The sequence below is a fragment of the Oncorhynchus tshawytscha genome, linkage group LG09, assembly GCF_018296145.1.
Source record: "Oncorhynchus tshawytscha isolate Ot180627B linkage group LG09, Otsh_v2.0, whole genome shotgun sequence".
Lineage (NCBI taxonomy): Eukaryota > Metazoa > Chordata > Actinopteri > Salmoniformes > Salmonidae > Oncorhynchus > Oncorhynchus tshawytscha.
The window spans coordinates 81904681-81922744 of NC_056437.1; the positions used below are offsets into that span (position 1 = coordinate 81904681).

The 18064-nt window shown below is 41.7% G+C and overlaps 1 protein-coding gene and 1 long non-coding RNA gene across 2 annotated transcripts; both read right to left on the minus strand.

Annotated features, from left to right (window-relative positions):
* LOC121847326 lies at positions 1-6130 on the minus strand. Its single transcript, XR_006084200.1, has 4 exons — positions 5905-6130; positions 3701-4256; positions 3552-3595; positions 1-1172 (listed from the first exon to the last, which is right to left on the minus strand). It is a non-coding gene; the product is annotated as an uncharacterized LOC121847326 (long non-coding RNA).
* Positions 6131-7011: 881 nt separating this feature from the next.
* Positions 7012-14959, minus strand: LOC121847246 (cytoglobin-1-like). The gene is made up of 3 exons (XM_042327641.1): positions 14635-14959; positions 8052-8283; positions 7012-7964 (listed from the first exon to the last, which is right to left on the minus strand). Exons 1-3 carry the CDS (start codon positions 14775-14777, stop codon positions 7806-7808), a joined length of 534 nt encoding a protein of 177 aa, XP_042183575.1. The 5' UTR covers positions 14778-14959; the 3' UTR covers positions 7012-7805.
* Positions 14960-18064: the final 3105 nt, after the last annotated feature.

Here is an 18064-nt window from a genome sequence, read left to right on the forward strand (position 1 = left end):
TCTTCCTGAGGTATTGCTTAATTCTTCTTGTTTGGAGTGGTTAAAAAAACAAGCATGAACAGATTTAATATCTCAGACTGTGTATGTTACATGTTGAAGGGTCTCTTATAAGTGGTAATACAGTAATGGTCATCATGCAGTACATACAATGCAACATTTGGGAGTAGGTGTCCTACAACAAGGGAAAATTAAAACCAAGGCCATAAAAATATGTACAAACTAAATACATTTTTCCAATCTCTTTATTTGATCAGGTGGGGAGAGCAAAGAACAGACATCATTTTTGCTTTAGAGAGAAGAAGCAGGTTGTAAAATGTCATGTCAAAGGAAAGTCGATTCTGTAACAAACCGTCCTACCAGTAACCACCATCATCACCAAGCTCTGACTCAAGGCAGACGTTTACTAAGGTGACACCTAGCTGCTTTTAAAAATGTAAAGTAAAGTTGGAGCTGTGTTTTGAACATAGGCAGACTAGTAACACACCTCTTTCTGACTGTTGCTCCTTCAATGGGACCCGAGGGATGCTAAAGGTGTAGGGGAAAAGGTGATTCATTGCATGCTTTCTTTCATCACATAGCAATGCATTGTGACTGGAGAGGGTTGACAGAGAGGTACAAAACAGATGCCTCTCTCCATTGCTCTTTAGATTGAGTAGCCATGGCATACACATCTTCACTACAAGACATTTATGTTCTCTGACATTTGGTCAAATATTTATGGGTTCAAGCGATTCATTTGAAATATATTGCTTATCCAAAGCTCCTTGTTTCAGTCAAAACAAGATTTAGGTCACTTTAGGAATGTGAAAGATTACCAAAAACATCCTACCATTTAAAGTGCATAATTTTAAAGTTCTGCCTCTTCTTTAAAAGCCATTATAATTTACTCAATGGACACAAATCCTTCCTGGGACTCCTCTAACATTAGATGGATCTGCAGGACAGATGGGGGATTGAAGATGTGATAAAAAAAGATTCTTGTTGTGCTGGCCTACCCTGGCCTGTTATTAATTCCAGATGCTTTTCACAAGGCAATGCACAGTCTCTGAACACTGGAGAGACAATGGCGCCAGCTGCATCAATTCCAGATGACTGAGATGGAGCTGCTGCTGTTGTCTGTAACATATCCATTTTTGGGTTTAGGTTATAGGATGTTTGCCTGTCAAACTAGACTGGAAAAATACCCAAAGCACAGGAGTTAACATGTTAGCAAGGAGCTTCAATCAGCAGTGGTATATTAAGAGGTGGAAAACTACTCAATTATCATACTTGAGTAAAAGTAAAGATACCTTCATAGAAATTGACTCAAGTAAAAGTGAGACACTCAGTAAAATACTACTTGAGAGTAAAAGTCTAAAAGTATCTGGGTTTAAATGTACTTAAGTACAGTGATACTTAAGTATAAAGTATACTTGTCATACTTGAGTAAAAGTAAAAATACATCAAATTCCTTACATTAAGCAAACCAGATGACACAATTTCCTTATTATTAGTATTATTTCTTGACAGCCAGATGCACACTCCGCCACTCAGACATAATTTACAAATTAAGCATTTGTGTTTAGTGAGTCTGCCAGATCAGAAGCAGTAGGGATGACCAGGTACGTTCTCTTGATAAGTCTGTGAATTGGACCATTTTCTTGTACCGCTAAGCATTCAAATTGTAATGAGTAATTTTGGGTGTCAGGGAAAATGTATGGAGCAAAAAGTATATTATTTTTTTTAGGAATGTAGTGGAGTTAAAGTAAATGTTGTCAAAAATATAAATAGTAAAGTAAAGTACAGATACCCCCAAAAATGACTTAAGTAGTACTTTAAAGTATTTTTACTTACTCTAAATACTTTACACCACTGGGTAAATTAGCCCTCATGAAAAAGTACTACTGAATTATTACACAAAACCTATTCGTGCAGTAGTGACTATGTAGAGATTTGTAAGGATTGTGTAGATTATGCTCGACTCAAGATACACAAGTAGAGTTTTGTAGTGTTCAGCATGAAAACAGTTATTACAGTAGTAATCAGGTAGAGCTTTTTACTACATGATGCAGGTTGTAAATATGTAGTCAAAATGCTACAGCTTTTCCACACAGGGTTTTCAATAGTAATCAGGTATAGTTTTTACTACTTGATGTTGGTAGGAAATAAGTAATTTCAACCCTATTGCCAGATTACACAGGCTTTTCGCAACCGCAGATGAAGGCAAAACAGGAAGTAGTTGGATGTTGTTGGCTAGCTACTGTTTTTGACAATTCCGAATGAAATTCATCTTCCATCCTTCTTCATCCTGTCTTTCATAGCCTTTATGCTGGCACCATCTGTAAGTTTAACTCTTGTTTATGTTTTCTGAATAGTTTCATGTTATTGTTTAGCAGTTTAAATAACTTTTTACCACATCAAAAAGAATGCTAGCCAAAACAGTGTTGTGTTTAGCCTAGTTGTTTGCTATCCCCATTGGAATGTAGCTATGTAGCCTCTGTTTTCGTCATGCTAGCTAATAACTGTGTGTGTTTGTATGCAAATGTTTTTCTGTGTTGTCTTATGATCTCTGATAGCAAATTATTGATAATGGCTTATATTTTGTTGTCTCTGTTGCTTGTGTTTATTTTCTAAAAGATTACGTGGTGGAGAAACGTGGCTGCCACAAAAAAGAGGATCTGAAGATAGTTAAAAACCTCTTAAGGATCGGACCCTTTTTTCAATTTTCACCTTAAATGACATACCCAAATCTAACTGCCTGTAGTTCAGGCCCTGAAGCAAGGATATGCATATTCTTGAAAGGAAACACTTTGAAGTTTGTGGAAATGTGAAAGGAATATAGTAGAATGTAACACATTAGATCTGGTACCATCATCTTTGAAATGCAAGAGAAAGGCAATAATGTATTATTCCATCCCAGGTGCAATTTAGATTTTGGCCAATAGATGGCAGCAGTGTATGCTCAAAGTTTTAGACGAATCCAATGAACCATTGTATTTATGTAAATTTTTTGGATCAAGACTGCCCAAATGTGCCTAAATTGTTTATTAATAAATAATAAAACTGTGCACTCTCCTCAAACAATAGTGTCACACTATTTCACTGTAATAGCTACTGTAAATTGGACAGTGCAGTTAGATTAACAAGAATTTAAGATTTCTGACAATATCAGATATGTCTATGTCCTGGGAAATGTTCTTGTTACTTACAACCTCATGCTAATCGCATTAGCCTATGTTAGCTCAACTGTCCTGTGGACACCGATCCCGAAGAAGTTTAAGTAGCAGATACCCAAAAGCTCAGTAGTCATCAAGGAAGAATTATATATTGACTTGAATAGGAAATATGTAGTGTTCACCAGTAGTGAAACGTCTCAATGGATCACTCATTACTACTTAAATTACTACATAAATCACCACTGGTTTACTACACATCTCAATAGCAAGCAAGTAGTAAAACCAGTAGGTTTTGTGTAGATCTCAGGTAGTAGTAATGAGTAGTAATTCAGTAGTACTTTTCCATTTCTGGTGTTTAAGTTTGAGACATAGAATGCAGCCATTGAGAGAACTCACCCGATTTGTAGCCATCAAGGTGAAGACCTGTCTTCAGTTCGTGTCTGGAAGATAAGAGAGAAAAGAGGGTGCATAAAAGCATACATGCGGGGGGGGGGACATTAATCATTTAGGGAGATATCATGCTGTGAATAAATGAATAAACTCACGTCTCTTCATTTGAAAAGACCCGCCTCAGATCTGAGAGCTTCTACGCACAGGTAGGGTGAAAGTTCACACTAAAACAATAAAGCCTATTTCATTCATCCTGAGTCTTTTGTGTGTGTCCCTTTATTGACCCATATTTATGAGGCCCTGCACGACTCCATTGAACTGGTAGGCTTGGGGATGTAATGCATTTATAATAACCTTCCACAGAGCTGATGGATTGTTGTTCTGCCACTAAATCATTTAGTGGGAGCAGCATAGTGGTGAGTACTTGAAAGCTAAATGTGGAACGGGCATACATCTTCTCACTTCATGCATCTCTACTTCTGCCACATGTTCCATTTTCCCTCCCTCTCTCTTCCCCTCCTCCTCTTGCATTCCTTTCCACATCTTGAAATATCAGACAGCATTCACTTCTGTAGGCTACTTGTTATTTTACTTTTATGTACCATGTAGACTGTAGACTAGAGCTACATCTGCTGTGAGGGTTGTTATTTCTTAGGGTCGACTCCATTGCTCTTCATGTAGGGCACCTCATTGGCATCATCAACATTGTGCCTGAAATGGGAGATGATGTTAGCACATATTGAACCTTCATTATAATTCTTGACTTGCCAATAAGACTGATAAAATGTGTTAATATATAGTCACTCTGTCTGAGACATTCAAATTAGTATAATACTGTATGTTTTGTTTGGTATGGTTACATAATACAGCAGGTTACTGAAGGCAAAAAAATGAAAGGAGGGCTGTATAATGCGAACGTCTAGCATCTCAAAGGTTGCGTGTTTGAATCTCATCATGGACAATTTTAGCATTTTAGCTAATTTGCAACTACTTACTACTTTTTAGCTACTTTGAAACTACTTAGCATATTAGCTAACCTCAACCATAATCCTTTAACCCAACTCCTAACCCTAAGATTAACCCTAACCTTAACCCTAACAGTAACCATAACCTGATCCCTAACCTTAACCCCTAACCTTAACCCCTAGCCTAGCTAACATTAGGTTAGCCACCTAGCTAACATTAGCCACAACAAATTGGAATTCGTAACAAATCCAGTGTTGTTGAAGTTAGCATATATTGCAGCTTCATTACAATCCTTGACTTGTCAGTAAGACTGATAAAACTATGAATCCTAATTTGATATAATCAGATAATGAATATGTGTCCATGCTTTTGAGCTTGATATGTTGCTGCAGCCACATGACATTATTTGCCGTTGCCGTGTGAATGGTCATGCAGAGCCAAGGGGGCTGAGAGTCAACTAGCAGCCCTCTGCTCAAGAGCTCAGATGCATTTTTCTTTATTCATCCTTACATTAGATGCAATTTTGTTAATATATAGTCACTCTGTCCGGGACACTCAAATTAGTATGATATGTTGCGTTTTGTGTGGTTACATAAGACAGAAGATTATTTAAGGAGGGAGGTATAACATGAACGTCTACCAACCCAAAGGTTACGTGTTCAAATTTCATCATGGACAACTTTAGCATTTTAGGTAATTAACAACTTTGCAACTACTTAGCACCACAAATTAATACATACCATACCAAACGTGCATATCATTCTAATGTGAGTGTCAAAGATTTTTGTTTACTATGTTACGCCTACCCCTGAGTCCAGGTTGCAGCCGCAGCGCTAACCTGGAAACTTTCCACTTGATGTTAGATCAAGATTGTGTATTATTTGAGGAAGACAAGCTATGACTTTCAGGATAGTTTCAGTGATATAGCATAATTTATCTAGCATTTAGATGATTGCCCCTTAGAGTAATCACATTTTGATCAATGTTTGATTCCATGTTTGGTAATTAGATATCTGTTCAAATAATTAACATTCAGTTGCTATTGAGACATTTGCTGTAATGTTCTATGAAGGGCATGAGAACCCTTACAAACAGTACACAAATCCCATGAGAGAATTCCATGGCAGTATCAAAATACACTACTGTTAACAGTTCTGATGCACTGTGTGACATAACACCGTGACATAAGAGGTAAGTACAAAGCAACCAAAAACTATAAAAAATAAAATATCGAACCAACCAAGATACATTTCACAAAATCTGTCAACCTTACCTGTACATGTGACCAGATACATGTGGCTCTGTGTATTATCAACTAGGTTTTCCCTCAAGAAGTGAACGTGACCAGAGCAAGAGGCAGAGGATGAGAAAGAGTAAAAACAAGAGTACTTACGGTTCGACTCGGTTTGAGAACTTTCTGTATAGGATGACAGCAATAGTGGTGAGGACCATCGTAGTGGTGCACATGGTCCTATCACATGTATCCCGTTTTGGGATTGCAGCTGGGTTAGAACACTGGGACTATTCCTCCCATTGAGGGAGAGTAGAATGATTCCTGTGGCTCTCAAGCTAGTGGCAAGATTAGCCTGTTGGATTAGCTCAGATCAGGGGAAGGCCCTGTTGCAGGGGCAGGAGGTGAACAGAAAGTAGTGTTTGTGGTCTGATCTGAGCTCAACCTTTTAATCCTCCATCGCCACTAGTGTAGCTTTACAGGGGCACTATGTGCTGTGGCCATTCATGTGGTGTGGGTTGAATTAGCGCTGCAGGGCTGTCATGGACCCTGATTTTGCTGTAGTAGCATACTCTCATGCTTAAAGTCATAATGAGTGTTTTGTCTTTATCGTGTAATGTCTCAGGGCTTTGACAGAGTAGAGTGTGTAGCTTATATTAAACAAAGAATGCATACACTTGTAGGCTACTAGAATTATTGAGTTTACTTAAGTTTACATAATTTATGTAATGAAAACCTAGATTAAGCTTCCATTTTGGGGACAAAGCATAGCTGTCTTCATGTTTGTGTGTGTGTTCATGTCCATGTCATTGTTTTCAGTATCAGATTCGGCATATATGTAAATAACATATCACTAGTAGTTCCATTGCACCTTCATAGAAGTCATGGAGTAATCCAGACTCATTATACTAATGTATTGTTACTGCACCTTCTATTGTGTAATGATATCTATATACAGTAGGTTGGTATATGGGAGCACATACGGTACACAAGTCTTTATTGATGCTGGCGTGAAAGGCCACATGTGCACTTGTGTTCCCACAACAATCAATGATGTGCAGGGAGAGGTGGTTGGATTCAGAACCAAGCAACACTCTCTCTGAGTGTCTCGTGACATGGGAGGTATAAATACCTTTAGGCCTCCTGCTAATCCACCTATCGTTAGGACTGCTGACTCACGGGAGTAGGCCACAGCAGGAGGAAAGAGAGTGCTAATACCTCACAGTGAAAAACAAGGGATTAAAAATAATATGCTTGTCATGATTTCCATTATAGATATCATTGTTTTGGTTTATTATGTTATTATGCAGATACAGGGATTGATAATAAAAATAAAAATAAATACATTTCTTAAATGTGGACACCACACCTCACAAGTTATTTCTCATTTTGTTAGACAGTGAAGTGTATCTGATTCTGAAGGGTGACGAATTCTGAAATACAATATACTGCGCAGGAAACACCAACAAAGCATCACATGAAATGAACAAAGATCTTGATGTCAGTATCAGAAATAAAAAAAGGCACAAAGCAGGTTAACAACTGAGTGATGAGCAGAAGACATTCTCTCCCCTGTATATCTGTTTTTGGTGTAAAGATAAAAATGTGTATGAGAGTGTACGTTTCAACTGTCTCTATGGCATAATACAGTCCTTATGTCTGCCAATCCTCAATCTTCAACATAATCCCATGGCAATGTAACTGAAGAGACATCCAATATTCTATCAGTCTGTGTAGGGCTTATTCTCTACCTCAAACATAAATGCATACACACATATGGCTATTCACACACATTCCAACCAAAGTCAGCACAAACCACCACCCCATCGTTCATAAGAGAGTCCATCAGAAGAACACACCCCACAGTGGGGGCATGGGAAAGATACAGGGAGGGAGCCATGATGATACATAGGAAGATTCTATGAGCTCTGGAAAGATACATTTCTTCCCTTGAATGGTCAGAAGTAGATCGTCCTCCTCCTAAGCCAAGGCCCAGTAGGAGTCAGTCTCCGGGAGTCCACAGTAGTCACTGACTGCAACTTTGACCCAGACAGACAGATGGTTCACATAGCAGAGCTGGAGGCCCAGCCCACCTCCTCATACACGCCTTTCACATGCCAGTAGATGGCATCCAGCAGTTTGGTCCACGCCACTGCCACCTCTGGAGTGATGTAATCAGGGAAGTCTTCAACCAGCACCTTCAGAATCACCCCACACAGGATCTGAGAAAGAGAGAGAGGGAATACAGTTGCTTTGGTGTGCCTGTGGGTAATGGTTATGTGTAAACATGTTGCCTGGTTCTTCCTCACCTTGAAGTAGACAGGCTCCACCTTGTGTCTGAGTGCATGGGCCTTGCCCACCAGCTTCAGAACAGATACCATCTTGTCCCCGTCATGGAGGTTCTCCACCAGGGTGTTGATGGCGTTCATCACCCTGCGTGAGTGCTTCCTGAGCTGGGCACTCCTCTCCAGTTCCTCAGGGTCCTCCACCTGTTGGAACTGTTTAAAGTACTGCTTGGAGGAGGGGAAGTTCACAAAGAGCCTGTAGAAGAAAGGAGGTGCATTACTTGGCCCAGTGAGATATTATAAGTAAACATAGTTGGAGCGTGTTGACACAGCTGCAGGGCATGTTTTCCCTTTTAATGTTTAACCACTGTCCAGGTTCTGTACAGGTTATGCTTCATTTACTCAACCATGGCCTGAGCACAAGCATGTGCTATACAAATACATGATAACAGTGTTTGTAAAAACACACATTTCTTCTAGCTGATAAGGCAGAAGAAATGTTTGTCAGTTAACAAAAAACCTAAGTTAGAGGGCCTTCCGCCTGGTGTAGAGGTCCTGGATTGCAGGCAGCTTAGCCCCAGTGATGTAGTGGGCCGTACGCACTACCCTATATAGTGCCTCGTGGTCAGAGGCCGAACAATTGCCGTACCAGGCAATTGATGTTGCAGCTGTAGAACCTTTTGAGGGTCTCAGGACCCATGCCAAATCTTTTTAGTTTCCTGAGGGGGAATAGGCTTTGCCGTGCCCTCCTCACGATTGTCTTGGTGTGTTTGGACCATTCTAGTTTGTTGTTGATGTGGACACCAAGGAACTTGATGCTCTCAACCTGCTCCACTACTACAGCCCCGTCGATGAGAATGGGGGCGTGCTCGGTCCTCCTTTTCCTGTAGTCCACAATCATCTCCTTAGTCTTAGTTACATTGAGGGATAGGTTGTTATTCTGGCATCACCCGGCCAGGTCTCTGACCTCCTCCCTATAGGCTGTCTCGTCATTGTCGGTGATCAGGCCCACCACTGTTGTGTCGTCTGCAAACTTAATGATGGTGTTGGAGTCGTGCCTGGCCATGGAGTTATGGGTGAACAGGGAGTAGAGGAGGGGACTGAGCACGCACCCCTGTGGAGCTCCAGTGTTGCGGATCAGCGTGGCCGATGTGTTACCACCTACCCTCACCACCTGGGGGCGGCCCTTCAGGAAGTCCAGGATTCAGTTGCAGACGGAGATGTTTAGTCCCAGGATCCTTAGCTTAGTGATGAGCTTTGAGGGTACTATGGTGTTGAACGCTGAGCTGTAGTCAATGAATAGCATTCTCACATAAGTGTTCTTTTGTCCAGGTGGGAAAGGGCAGTGTGGAGTGCAATAGAGATTGCATCATCTGTGGATCTGTTTAGGTGGTATGCAAATTGGAGTGGGTCTAGGGTTTCTGGGATAATGATGTTGATGTGAGCCATTACCAACCTTTCAAAGTGCTCCATGGCTACGGACGTGAGTGCTACGGGTCTGTAGTCATTTAGGCAGGTTACCTTTGTGTTCTTGGGCACAGGGTCTGTGGTGGTCTGCTTGAAACATGTTGTTATTACAGACTCAATCAGGGACATGTTGAAAATGTCAGTGAAGACACCTGCCAGTTGGTCAGCACATGCCCGGAGCACACGTCCTGGTAATCCGTCTGGCCCCGTAGCCTTGTGTATGTTGACCTGTTTAAAGATCTTACTCACATCGGCTACGGAGAGCGTGATCACACAATCGTCCGGTACAGCTGCATGCCTCAGTGTTGCTTGCCTCGAAGCGAGCATATAAGTGATTTAGCTCATCTTGTAGGCTCGTGTCACTGTGCAGCTCACGGTTGTGCTTCGTTTTGTAGTCTGTAATAGTTTGCAAGCCCTGCCACATAAGACGAGCGTCGGAGCCGGTGTAGAATGATTCAATCTTAGCCCTGTTGTCACGACTCCTACCGAAGGTGGCTCCCCTTCCTGTTCGGGTGGCGCTCGGCGGTCGTCGTCACTGGCCTACTAGCTGCCACTGATCCCTTTTCCCCCTTTCTGTTTATTGGTTTCACCTGTGTTCATTTTAGGCTGATTGGTCTGGCTTTATTTACCAGCAGGCGGGCTTGTTGTGCGGGATTGTTTGGTGTACACGTCTGTGTGTCTCAGTTTGCCCATGTTCTTGGGTTTTGCTGGACTGTTTAAGTCCCCCGTGTTTGGGGCATTTGTTTTTCGTGTCCGCCCTGTGTTCCAGGGGGTTGGTGTATGTTCACCATTTTTTGTGCATTAAACGATATAGCACTACCCTGAACTCTCTGCTTCCTGTGCCTGACTTCTCACCCACTACACCCCGGGCGTTACACCTGTATTGACGCTTTTCCTGTGTGATGGCTCGTCGCAGGGCATAGCAGGATTTCTTGTAAGCTTCCGGGTTAGAGTCCCGCACCTTGAAAGCGGCAGCTCTACCCTTTAGCTCAGTGCAAATGTTGCCTGTTATCCATGGCTTTTGGTTGGGGTATGTACGTACAGTCACTGTGGGGACGACATCCTAGATGCACTTATTGATAAAGCCAGTGACTGATGTGGTGTACTCCTCAATGCCATCGGAAGAATCCTGGAACATGTTCCAGTCTGTGATAGCAAAACAATCCTGTAGTTTAGCATCTGCTTCACCTGACCACTTTTTTTATAGACCTAGTCACTGGTGCTTCCTGCTTTAATTTTTGCTTGTAAGCAGGGATCAGGAGGATAGAATTGTGGTCTATGTACATCCTGGCATTTCGGTGGCTACTGCTATGTTCTCCTGAGTCTAGGAGACATGTTGGTCCAGGTGATTTATTTATTTGGAAAAAGATGCACTGGGTACAACCCAGGCGATAACACGGTATAACGATTCCACTTGTTTCCAATGTGGGCCCTGATGTCTGGTCTCAGTGGCTGACAGTGACTGTATACAAACTGCACAGCTCTCCCCTAAAACTCACAAAGCTAGTGTTTCATCATCTCCATGTCTGGCCATAGGATTAGCAGACCAACAGTGAAGTGCGCTAATGAAATTGAGATGGTTAGTTGGTTGCTTGTGTAATTACACACTGAAATAAACGGTCAGAATGGCTGTGTGTACTCAGGCAGCAGTGACTTCATCTGCTGCTTCCCTCTCACTGTGTTACTGTCGGGGTTGGAGACAATTAGCTCTACATCACAGGGATATACCATATGGTTGGTTTGGCCGGATGCACCTACACCCACACTCATGTTCAACATTGTTGTGCTACAGTATTTGTGTATTCCTGTCAGCTCTTGTATACACCCAAACAATGTATTAGGATAAGATATATATATATATATATATATATATATATATATATATATATATATATATACCTTACGTACCACACATCTAATTCTCTACCCTATAAAAACAGAATAACTCCAATGATGAAATAGGTTATCTTTGTGGAATAAACGAACACTGGAGAACACATTGTGAAAGAGAATAGTATTGAGCAATAAACTACAGCCTACAGTGACCAGGACAGATACAATACAGCTGTCTGTGTGTATCTGTTCCAGATGTCCCATACCTCTATCCTTTTGAAACCCATAACAGAAAATGGAAGCTTTATGGGGAAGCCATTGTGTTTTGATGAAAGCACATGGCTTCCACTACCTTCACCTGTGAAATCAAGTATTGGGAGAAAGCAGACAAGGAAGACAGAGGAGGGGGTGTCTCATTTTCTTCTGCTTAAAATGGAGGGTCTATGCAATGACTTTCAATTGTAAAGCCAGATCCTCTGTTTCACTCATAAATAGTGAAGACAGTGGTGTTTAATCTCTCCCTTGATCTATGGTGGCTGCATATAAATAGCCTCATTTATGTTTTATAATCATCAGCCTGTTAATCCTACTCTGGGATAGGGCTCATTTCTGAGATAGTTGCACAGCTGTTCTAAATGTGACATACTTGCCATGAGTGGAAATTGTATAGGTATTTGATAAATGCAAATGCAACTACATATGGATACCCTGGAATGTGTTACAATGAGATGCATCCCTGACACTTACAGAGAGTTATGGGTATTTCACATGGGATATTTTAGTTATTTAGATAGATAAATTAACCAAGCATAGCTTTTAGTATTAAACTGACAGAGAGAGAGAGAGAAAACAGTTGAGGTTTGAGGTTTAACATTATACTTGAACATGCCTTCAAATCTCCAAAGATGCCAAAGATTCAAAGACCCCTTGACAGCTAAAGTTTGCTCCTTGTAAGTGTTCCATGTCACCATGTAATACTACAGGCATTTGGAATGCCCCAGAGCAATTTGAGGCTTAAGATATTTAAGTACCGGTATTAAAGTATTGCATCAAATGAAAGCATTGCAATTCATGACCAAGATGATGTCCTTTTAACTATTTAACTAACTATTTAGCAGATTTATGGCTTGGGGTGGAAGCTGTTCAGCGTCCTGCTGGTTCCAGAATATGTGCATTGGTACCGCTTGTCGTGCGGTAGCAGAGAGAACAGTCTATGACTTCGGTGGCTGGAGTCTTAGACAATTTTTATGGACTTCATTTGACACAGCCTAGTATAGAGGTACTTGATGGCTGGGAGCTCAGCACCAGTGATGTACTTGGCTGTCCGCACTACCCTCTGTAGTGCCTTGTGGTCGGATGCCAAGTGGTTGCCATACCAAGTGGTGTGCAGCCAGTCAAGATGCTCTCAATAGTGTGACGTCTGCAAACTTAATGATGGTGTTGGAGTCGTGCACGGCCACGCAGTCATGGGTGAACAAGGAGTACAGGAGGGGACTAAGCACGCAACCATGAGGGTCCCTGTGTTGAGAGTCAATGTGGCGGATGTGTTGTTGCCTGCCCTCACCACCTGGGGATGTCCCGGCAGGAAGTCAAGGATCCAGTTGCAAAGGTAGGTGTTCAGTCCCAGGGTCCTTAGCTTAGTGATGAGCTTGGAGGGCACTATGGTATTGAACGCTGAGCTATAGTAAATGAACAGCATTCTAACATAAGTGTTCCTTTTTTCCAAGTGGGAAAGGGCAATAGAGGTTGCGTCATCTGTGGTTCTGTTGGGGAGGTATGCGAATTTGAGTCGGTCCAGGGTGTCTGGGATGATGGTGTGGATGTGAGCCATGACCAGCCTTTCAATGCATTTCAGGGCTACAGATGTGAGTGCTACTCATTTACATAGGTTACCTTGGCATTCTTGTGCACAGGGACTATGGTGGTCTGCTTGAAACATGTAGGTATTACAGACTGTTTCAGGGAGAGGTTCAAAATGTCAGTGAAGACACTTGCCAAATGGTCAGCGCTTGCGCTGACCTAGTTTTCTTATGGTCCTATACAGCTCATTGAGTGAGGTCTTAGTCCCAGCATCAGTTTGTGGTGGTAAATAGAAGTCTACGAAAAATATCAATTGAAAACTCTCTTGGTACGTAGTTATTGACTCGTGAGGGGCAATGCTGTCTCATGGTGCAAACATCACCACTACAAAGACCTTGCTCATCACAAATGGTCACAGAGGTTAGCTACTGCTTGTCTGCTGTAATATATATACAGTAAGTCATGGACGGTAGTATACCCAAAGCTATCTGCCTTTTAATGGTTTGATACAGTATAATGACCTCCTGTCCACTATGTAATGATGAATGGAGGGTGTGTCCCTGATCACTGATCTTCACGGGGCTCAATGAGGGATTAGACAGAGATGTCCCTGTGAGGGTTCAGTGAGTCAGGTCAGAAATCCCTGGTCTGCAGATATGTGAAACATGATCTGCCCTCAGAGAGGGAGCACCCGCAGAGCCAAATATGTCAGATTGGAATAAGCAGCAAGATGGATTGAGCTGCACGCTTTCCCCTCTGATTCTGCCAACTGATAGGAAGGGAGCCAATTTGAAATGCAATAGCTCAGATATGAGTGATGGCGCTCTCTCTAACAGACTGAGAGCATGCAAGTCAAGTCAATCGTCATGTTACAATCTTCACACGTTGTTAAAATTACTTTCAGTTCCCTTCATTTATAGTGGGGATCATGCAAGGGTCACGGAGAGATTGTAATCTAGGTTGCAAGAACATAGTTATTTATTACACTCAACTATTGCAACACAATTTGGTAAAACAACCAGCGAGCAAGATAAGGAGCCATGTGCAATTTCCATGTTGGCAATGTAATAATTAAGGAGAAGCAAACTTTAGCCTGGTTCTAAAATCAGCCTTGGTTGAGGCCCTGAACATCCCTATGATAACAAGATTCTGCTGAGAGTTTTGCTCCCTGTGGTGGCAGAAGCTGTTGCCACTGGTCAGGGGACTGCAATCACCAGCTCTCTGTGTGTGTGTGTGTGTGTGTGTGTGTGTGTGTGTGTGTGTGTGTGTGTGTTGTGTGTGTGTGTGTGTGTGTGTGTGTGTGTGTATATTGTTCAGCAATGTGTGCTGTGTGTGCTGTGTTGAAACAGTCAGCATTCAGTAAGCTACAGCTCTTCTGTCATCAGCCCTCCATAACTCCCCAAATAGAAATGGGTGCACCTAGGCAAGTTTTTCAGTGTCTCTAGACTGACAATTTCAAGATGTTATAGGCAAGAAACAAGGGAAAGAGAGTATAGGTAAAGTTTACCTGATGAGAATGGCCACCCCGACATCATCACAGTTCTGGTAGACTTTGGCCCAGGTGTCCTTGATCATCTCTCTCTCTGAGTCACAGAGTGGATCTAGGCGCTCCAGGCGATCTGCCGTTACCTCTCCCTGCTGCCTCTCCATCCAGGAGTCCTATAATGCTGCAGGAGTGGTGTGTTGTAGACAGGTGATAAGAGTCCCCAAGAAAACAACCCAGTTCCCTTTGTTTACACAGTCTCTCTGTTCAAACAATCCCCTTTTTATTACCCTTCTCTTGCTGAGAGACCCTCTCACAACCTTTTCTGAGTGAGTGAATGAGGAACATACTAAAAAGCGAGAGGAAGAGAGCGCACACAGAGTGAGGAGGAGCCACACACCTCTCCCCCCTCTCTCTCTTTCTCTCCCCTCTCCCTCCCCACCCAAATTGGTACTTGCCTATTTTCTATTTTTGTGTGTTCATCAAATCAAATTTTATTGGTCACATACACATGTTCAGCAGATGTTATTGTGGGTGTAGTGAAATGCTTCATGTTTGTGTGTGAGTGTGTGTGTGTGTGTGTGTGTGTGTGTATGGGAAGGGATATTGAGAGGAATAGCATTCAGATTTTTAGGGCATTGTGAAAATGATCTGCATTAAACAAAATGTTATGTTTGCTCTCATATGAGCACAGATAAAGGGCATTGCTCAAAAGATGAAGGTATGCTAGAAATGGAGCAGTCTTTTGTTGGTTTAGTTTTCCTCCATATAAAGGAAAGATCATATCAGTAACTAGAATTTTATTTCTGTTGTCCACAGGTACACTCCCTGAAGTATCAAGTTGCACATTTACAAACCTCGACAATTCATGGCTTGTTTACTGTTGGCAGTGTTATTTCCAGACATGTCTTGTTATGAATTAAGTTTGATCCTCCTCTTTCTTTTGAGATTGTGCTTTGACATTGGCGTAGAAGTTACCTTATTATCTCACAATCTCCTTCTTTCCGTCCTTGTGGTTTGGTAATAATAGATACAGTAACAACAGAGGGGGTTGGGGACCTAATCAACAAGAGACTTGTGGATTGGATCTGTAAGCAGAAAGTAGGTTACATGGGAGTCAAAAAATCACTATTGTATAAGGGTTACAAGCTTGAGCTGATACATGTTCAACACCTTGCTTTGTGAGGTCCAATTCCTGTAAGAGTTCTTCTAAACTTCTCCATCAAGGAAATCTATGTAAAACATGAAAGATGTCCATAGAGAGGATAGTTTTTCATTTGTACTTTCTCATATAAGAGGGATCGATGTTTTGCAAAATATAAACTTAAAGGAATTTGTCATCTCAATAAAGTAGTGTGAACTTGAACACATACCCAAGGATTAAGGGAGGGTTTGCTGGGTGTGGACGTTGTCTTGTCAATGAAAAATATATGGGGAATAGGTTAGTCAAACGGTGAGCAGTGCAAGCTGAAGCATGTGCCACTGTGACTCTGTAATTGATATTGTGAATTTGGTACACTGGACTGCTTTCCACATGATGTTAATGATCTTCCAGGATCTTCAGTAGACGTTAGCTTACACTCACAAGACACGGCTTGCAAAGTGCTTCACATAAAAAATATCTTTGCTACAGCACTTATCTTTCTCCTTATGTCCTGGCATATTAGTGTGTAGCCCAAACTGTTTGGACGCTACAGACAGAAGTTGGCAGATCGCCCAAAATGCTTGAGAACACCATCGTCTTCATGAGAGTCTCATCTTCTCATAGAGGGGTTATAATTATTTTCTAGGCCAAACCGTTTGGACTCTACAGACGATTTTGTGAGAATAGTCTGACAAACACCGCTCTAGCTTGGTCACCTTTCACTGCAGATGCGGAAGTGCGACATAGGCAAATGCGGTGGATTGAGACACATCCAATGAAAAATAAACAGATCTCTAGCTGACATCAACCTTAGGAGGTGACGGATTTTGATGGGCATTTTTTTATCGTGTTACTTAGATTGACTTACGGGTCTGATTACAACTTGACAGTTGTTGACCTCTTGAGGTTATTTTGAGCAATTGCAAGAAGAAACCAAATGAACAGGAACCAACCCACCCAACCACACACACACACACACACACACACACAGACATCACAGGTGCTAAAATGTTTCCATGCTTATTTTATACATAGCCTAAAGGAAAACATGAATGTATTGTTTTTGGGTATCCTTTGTAGGATAGATAGATCAGAGATGTCCTGCCAACACAGCAGTAGTGCATCACATCAGCACTCTCCGCATGATGATTGTTGCAAGAAGCAAATCAGATGTTCAACTAAACTCTTGACTTCAAGCCAAAAGTTCGGCAGATGGCAATATTGAATCATTTCATTTTACCCTCCAAATGCATTGTATGCAGCCGGCAATAAATTCGTATCCGTAGTGGACCTTTTAGTACCTGAAACATTCTCCATTAAGGCTGCATAGGCTTCACCTTCCTCATTAGCTTTATTTAATGGAGAGAAGGTGGAAAGAATTGGGAAAATATGCGTACTTTTCTTATAAAAAAACTTTTTCCACCGCCCTGTTAGAGTGGCTAAATGTTAATCCCTGATGTTGTGTATCGCGTTCAGCCAATCAGGTTGCAGCAGTCTGTTTTTTCACCCCTAACCTAATAGAGCCCCACAGTGGAGTTGTCATAATACATATAGAACGTAGTGATCAAACAGGGAAATGGTTCCAATCATTTTTACACTACTTGTTTTTTCCATAGGGGATTTTAGAAACACTTAAAATAAGGCCTGTGTTTCGTGTAGGCTTACATTGGCATGATGTTTTGATAACCATGTAAATCTCTCTCTGAGTTTTATCAACATATTCAACTCTATTTATTCTCAAATAATCAAAAAAGCTAATTAGCATCAAAGTAGACATCATACAAGACTACAAATCCCTGCAAGCTCCTGATCTTTTCAACTCATTCAGTCAAAATAACAAATCTTTTGACTAATTTCATTCATTTGAGTAAGTAATCCCCAGAGCATGTAGGACCAGCAAATGATGAACTAAATTCTCCAAAGAGTCATGCTTCTTACAAGCCTCTCATTCACGTCTAATAAATTCAGCCCAGTGGCGCAGTGGTCTAAGTGCAAGAGGTGTCACTACATTCCCTGGTTCAAATCCAGGCTGTATCACAGGCACTCGCACAGGCACTCACACAGGCACTCAAATCTGTCTGTGATTGGGAGTCCCATAGGGTGGTGGTACACAATTGGCCCAGTGTCGTCCGGGTTTGGCTGGGGTGGGCCATTATTCTAGATAAGAATTTGTTCTTAACTGACTTGCCTGGTTAAATAAAATACAACATTAGAATAAGATGGACGGGGAAATTAAACGACTTAATATCGCTGTCTGCCAGCCTTTGGGCTATTGGACTCCCAGTGCAGGAATCTATATAATTTATTGAT

Coding starts and splice junctions, on each gene's coding strand:
- LOC121847246 (XM_042327641.1), bottom strand. CDS start 14,777: ATGGAGAGGCAGCAGGGAGAGGTAACGGCAGATCGCCTGGAGCGCCTA. Junction 8,284..14,634: donor GGGGTGGCCATTCTCATCAG/GTAAACTTTACC, acceptor TTTCTTCTACAG/GCTCTTTGTGAACTTCCCCT. Junction 7,965..8,051: donor TGGAGCCTGTCTACTTCAAG/GTGAGGAAGAAC, acceptor TCTCTTTCTCAG/ATCCTGTGTGGGGTGATTCT.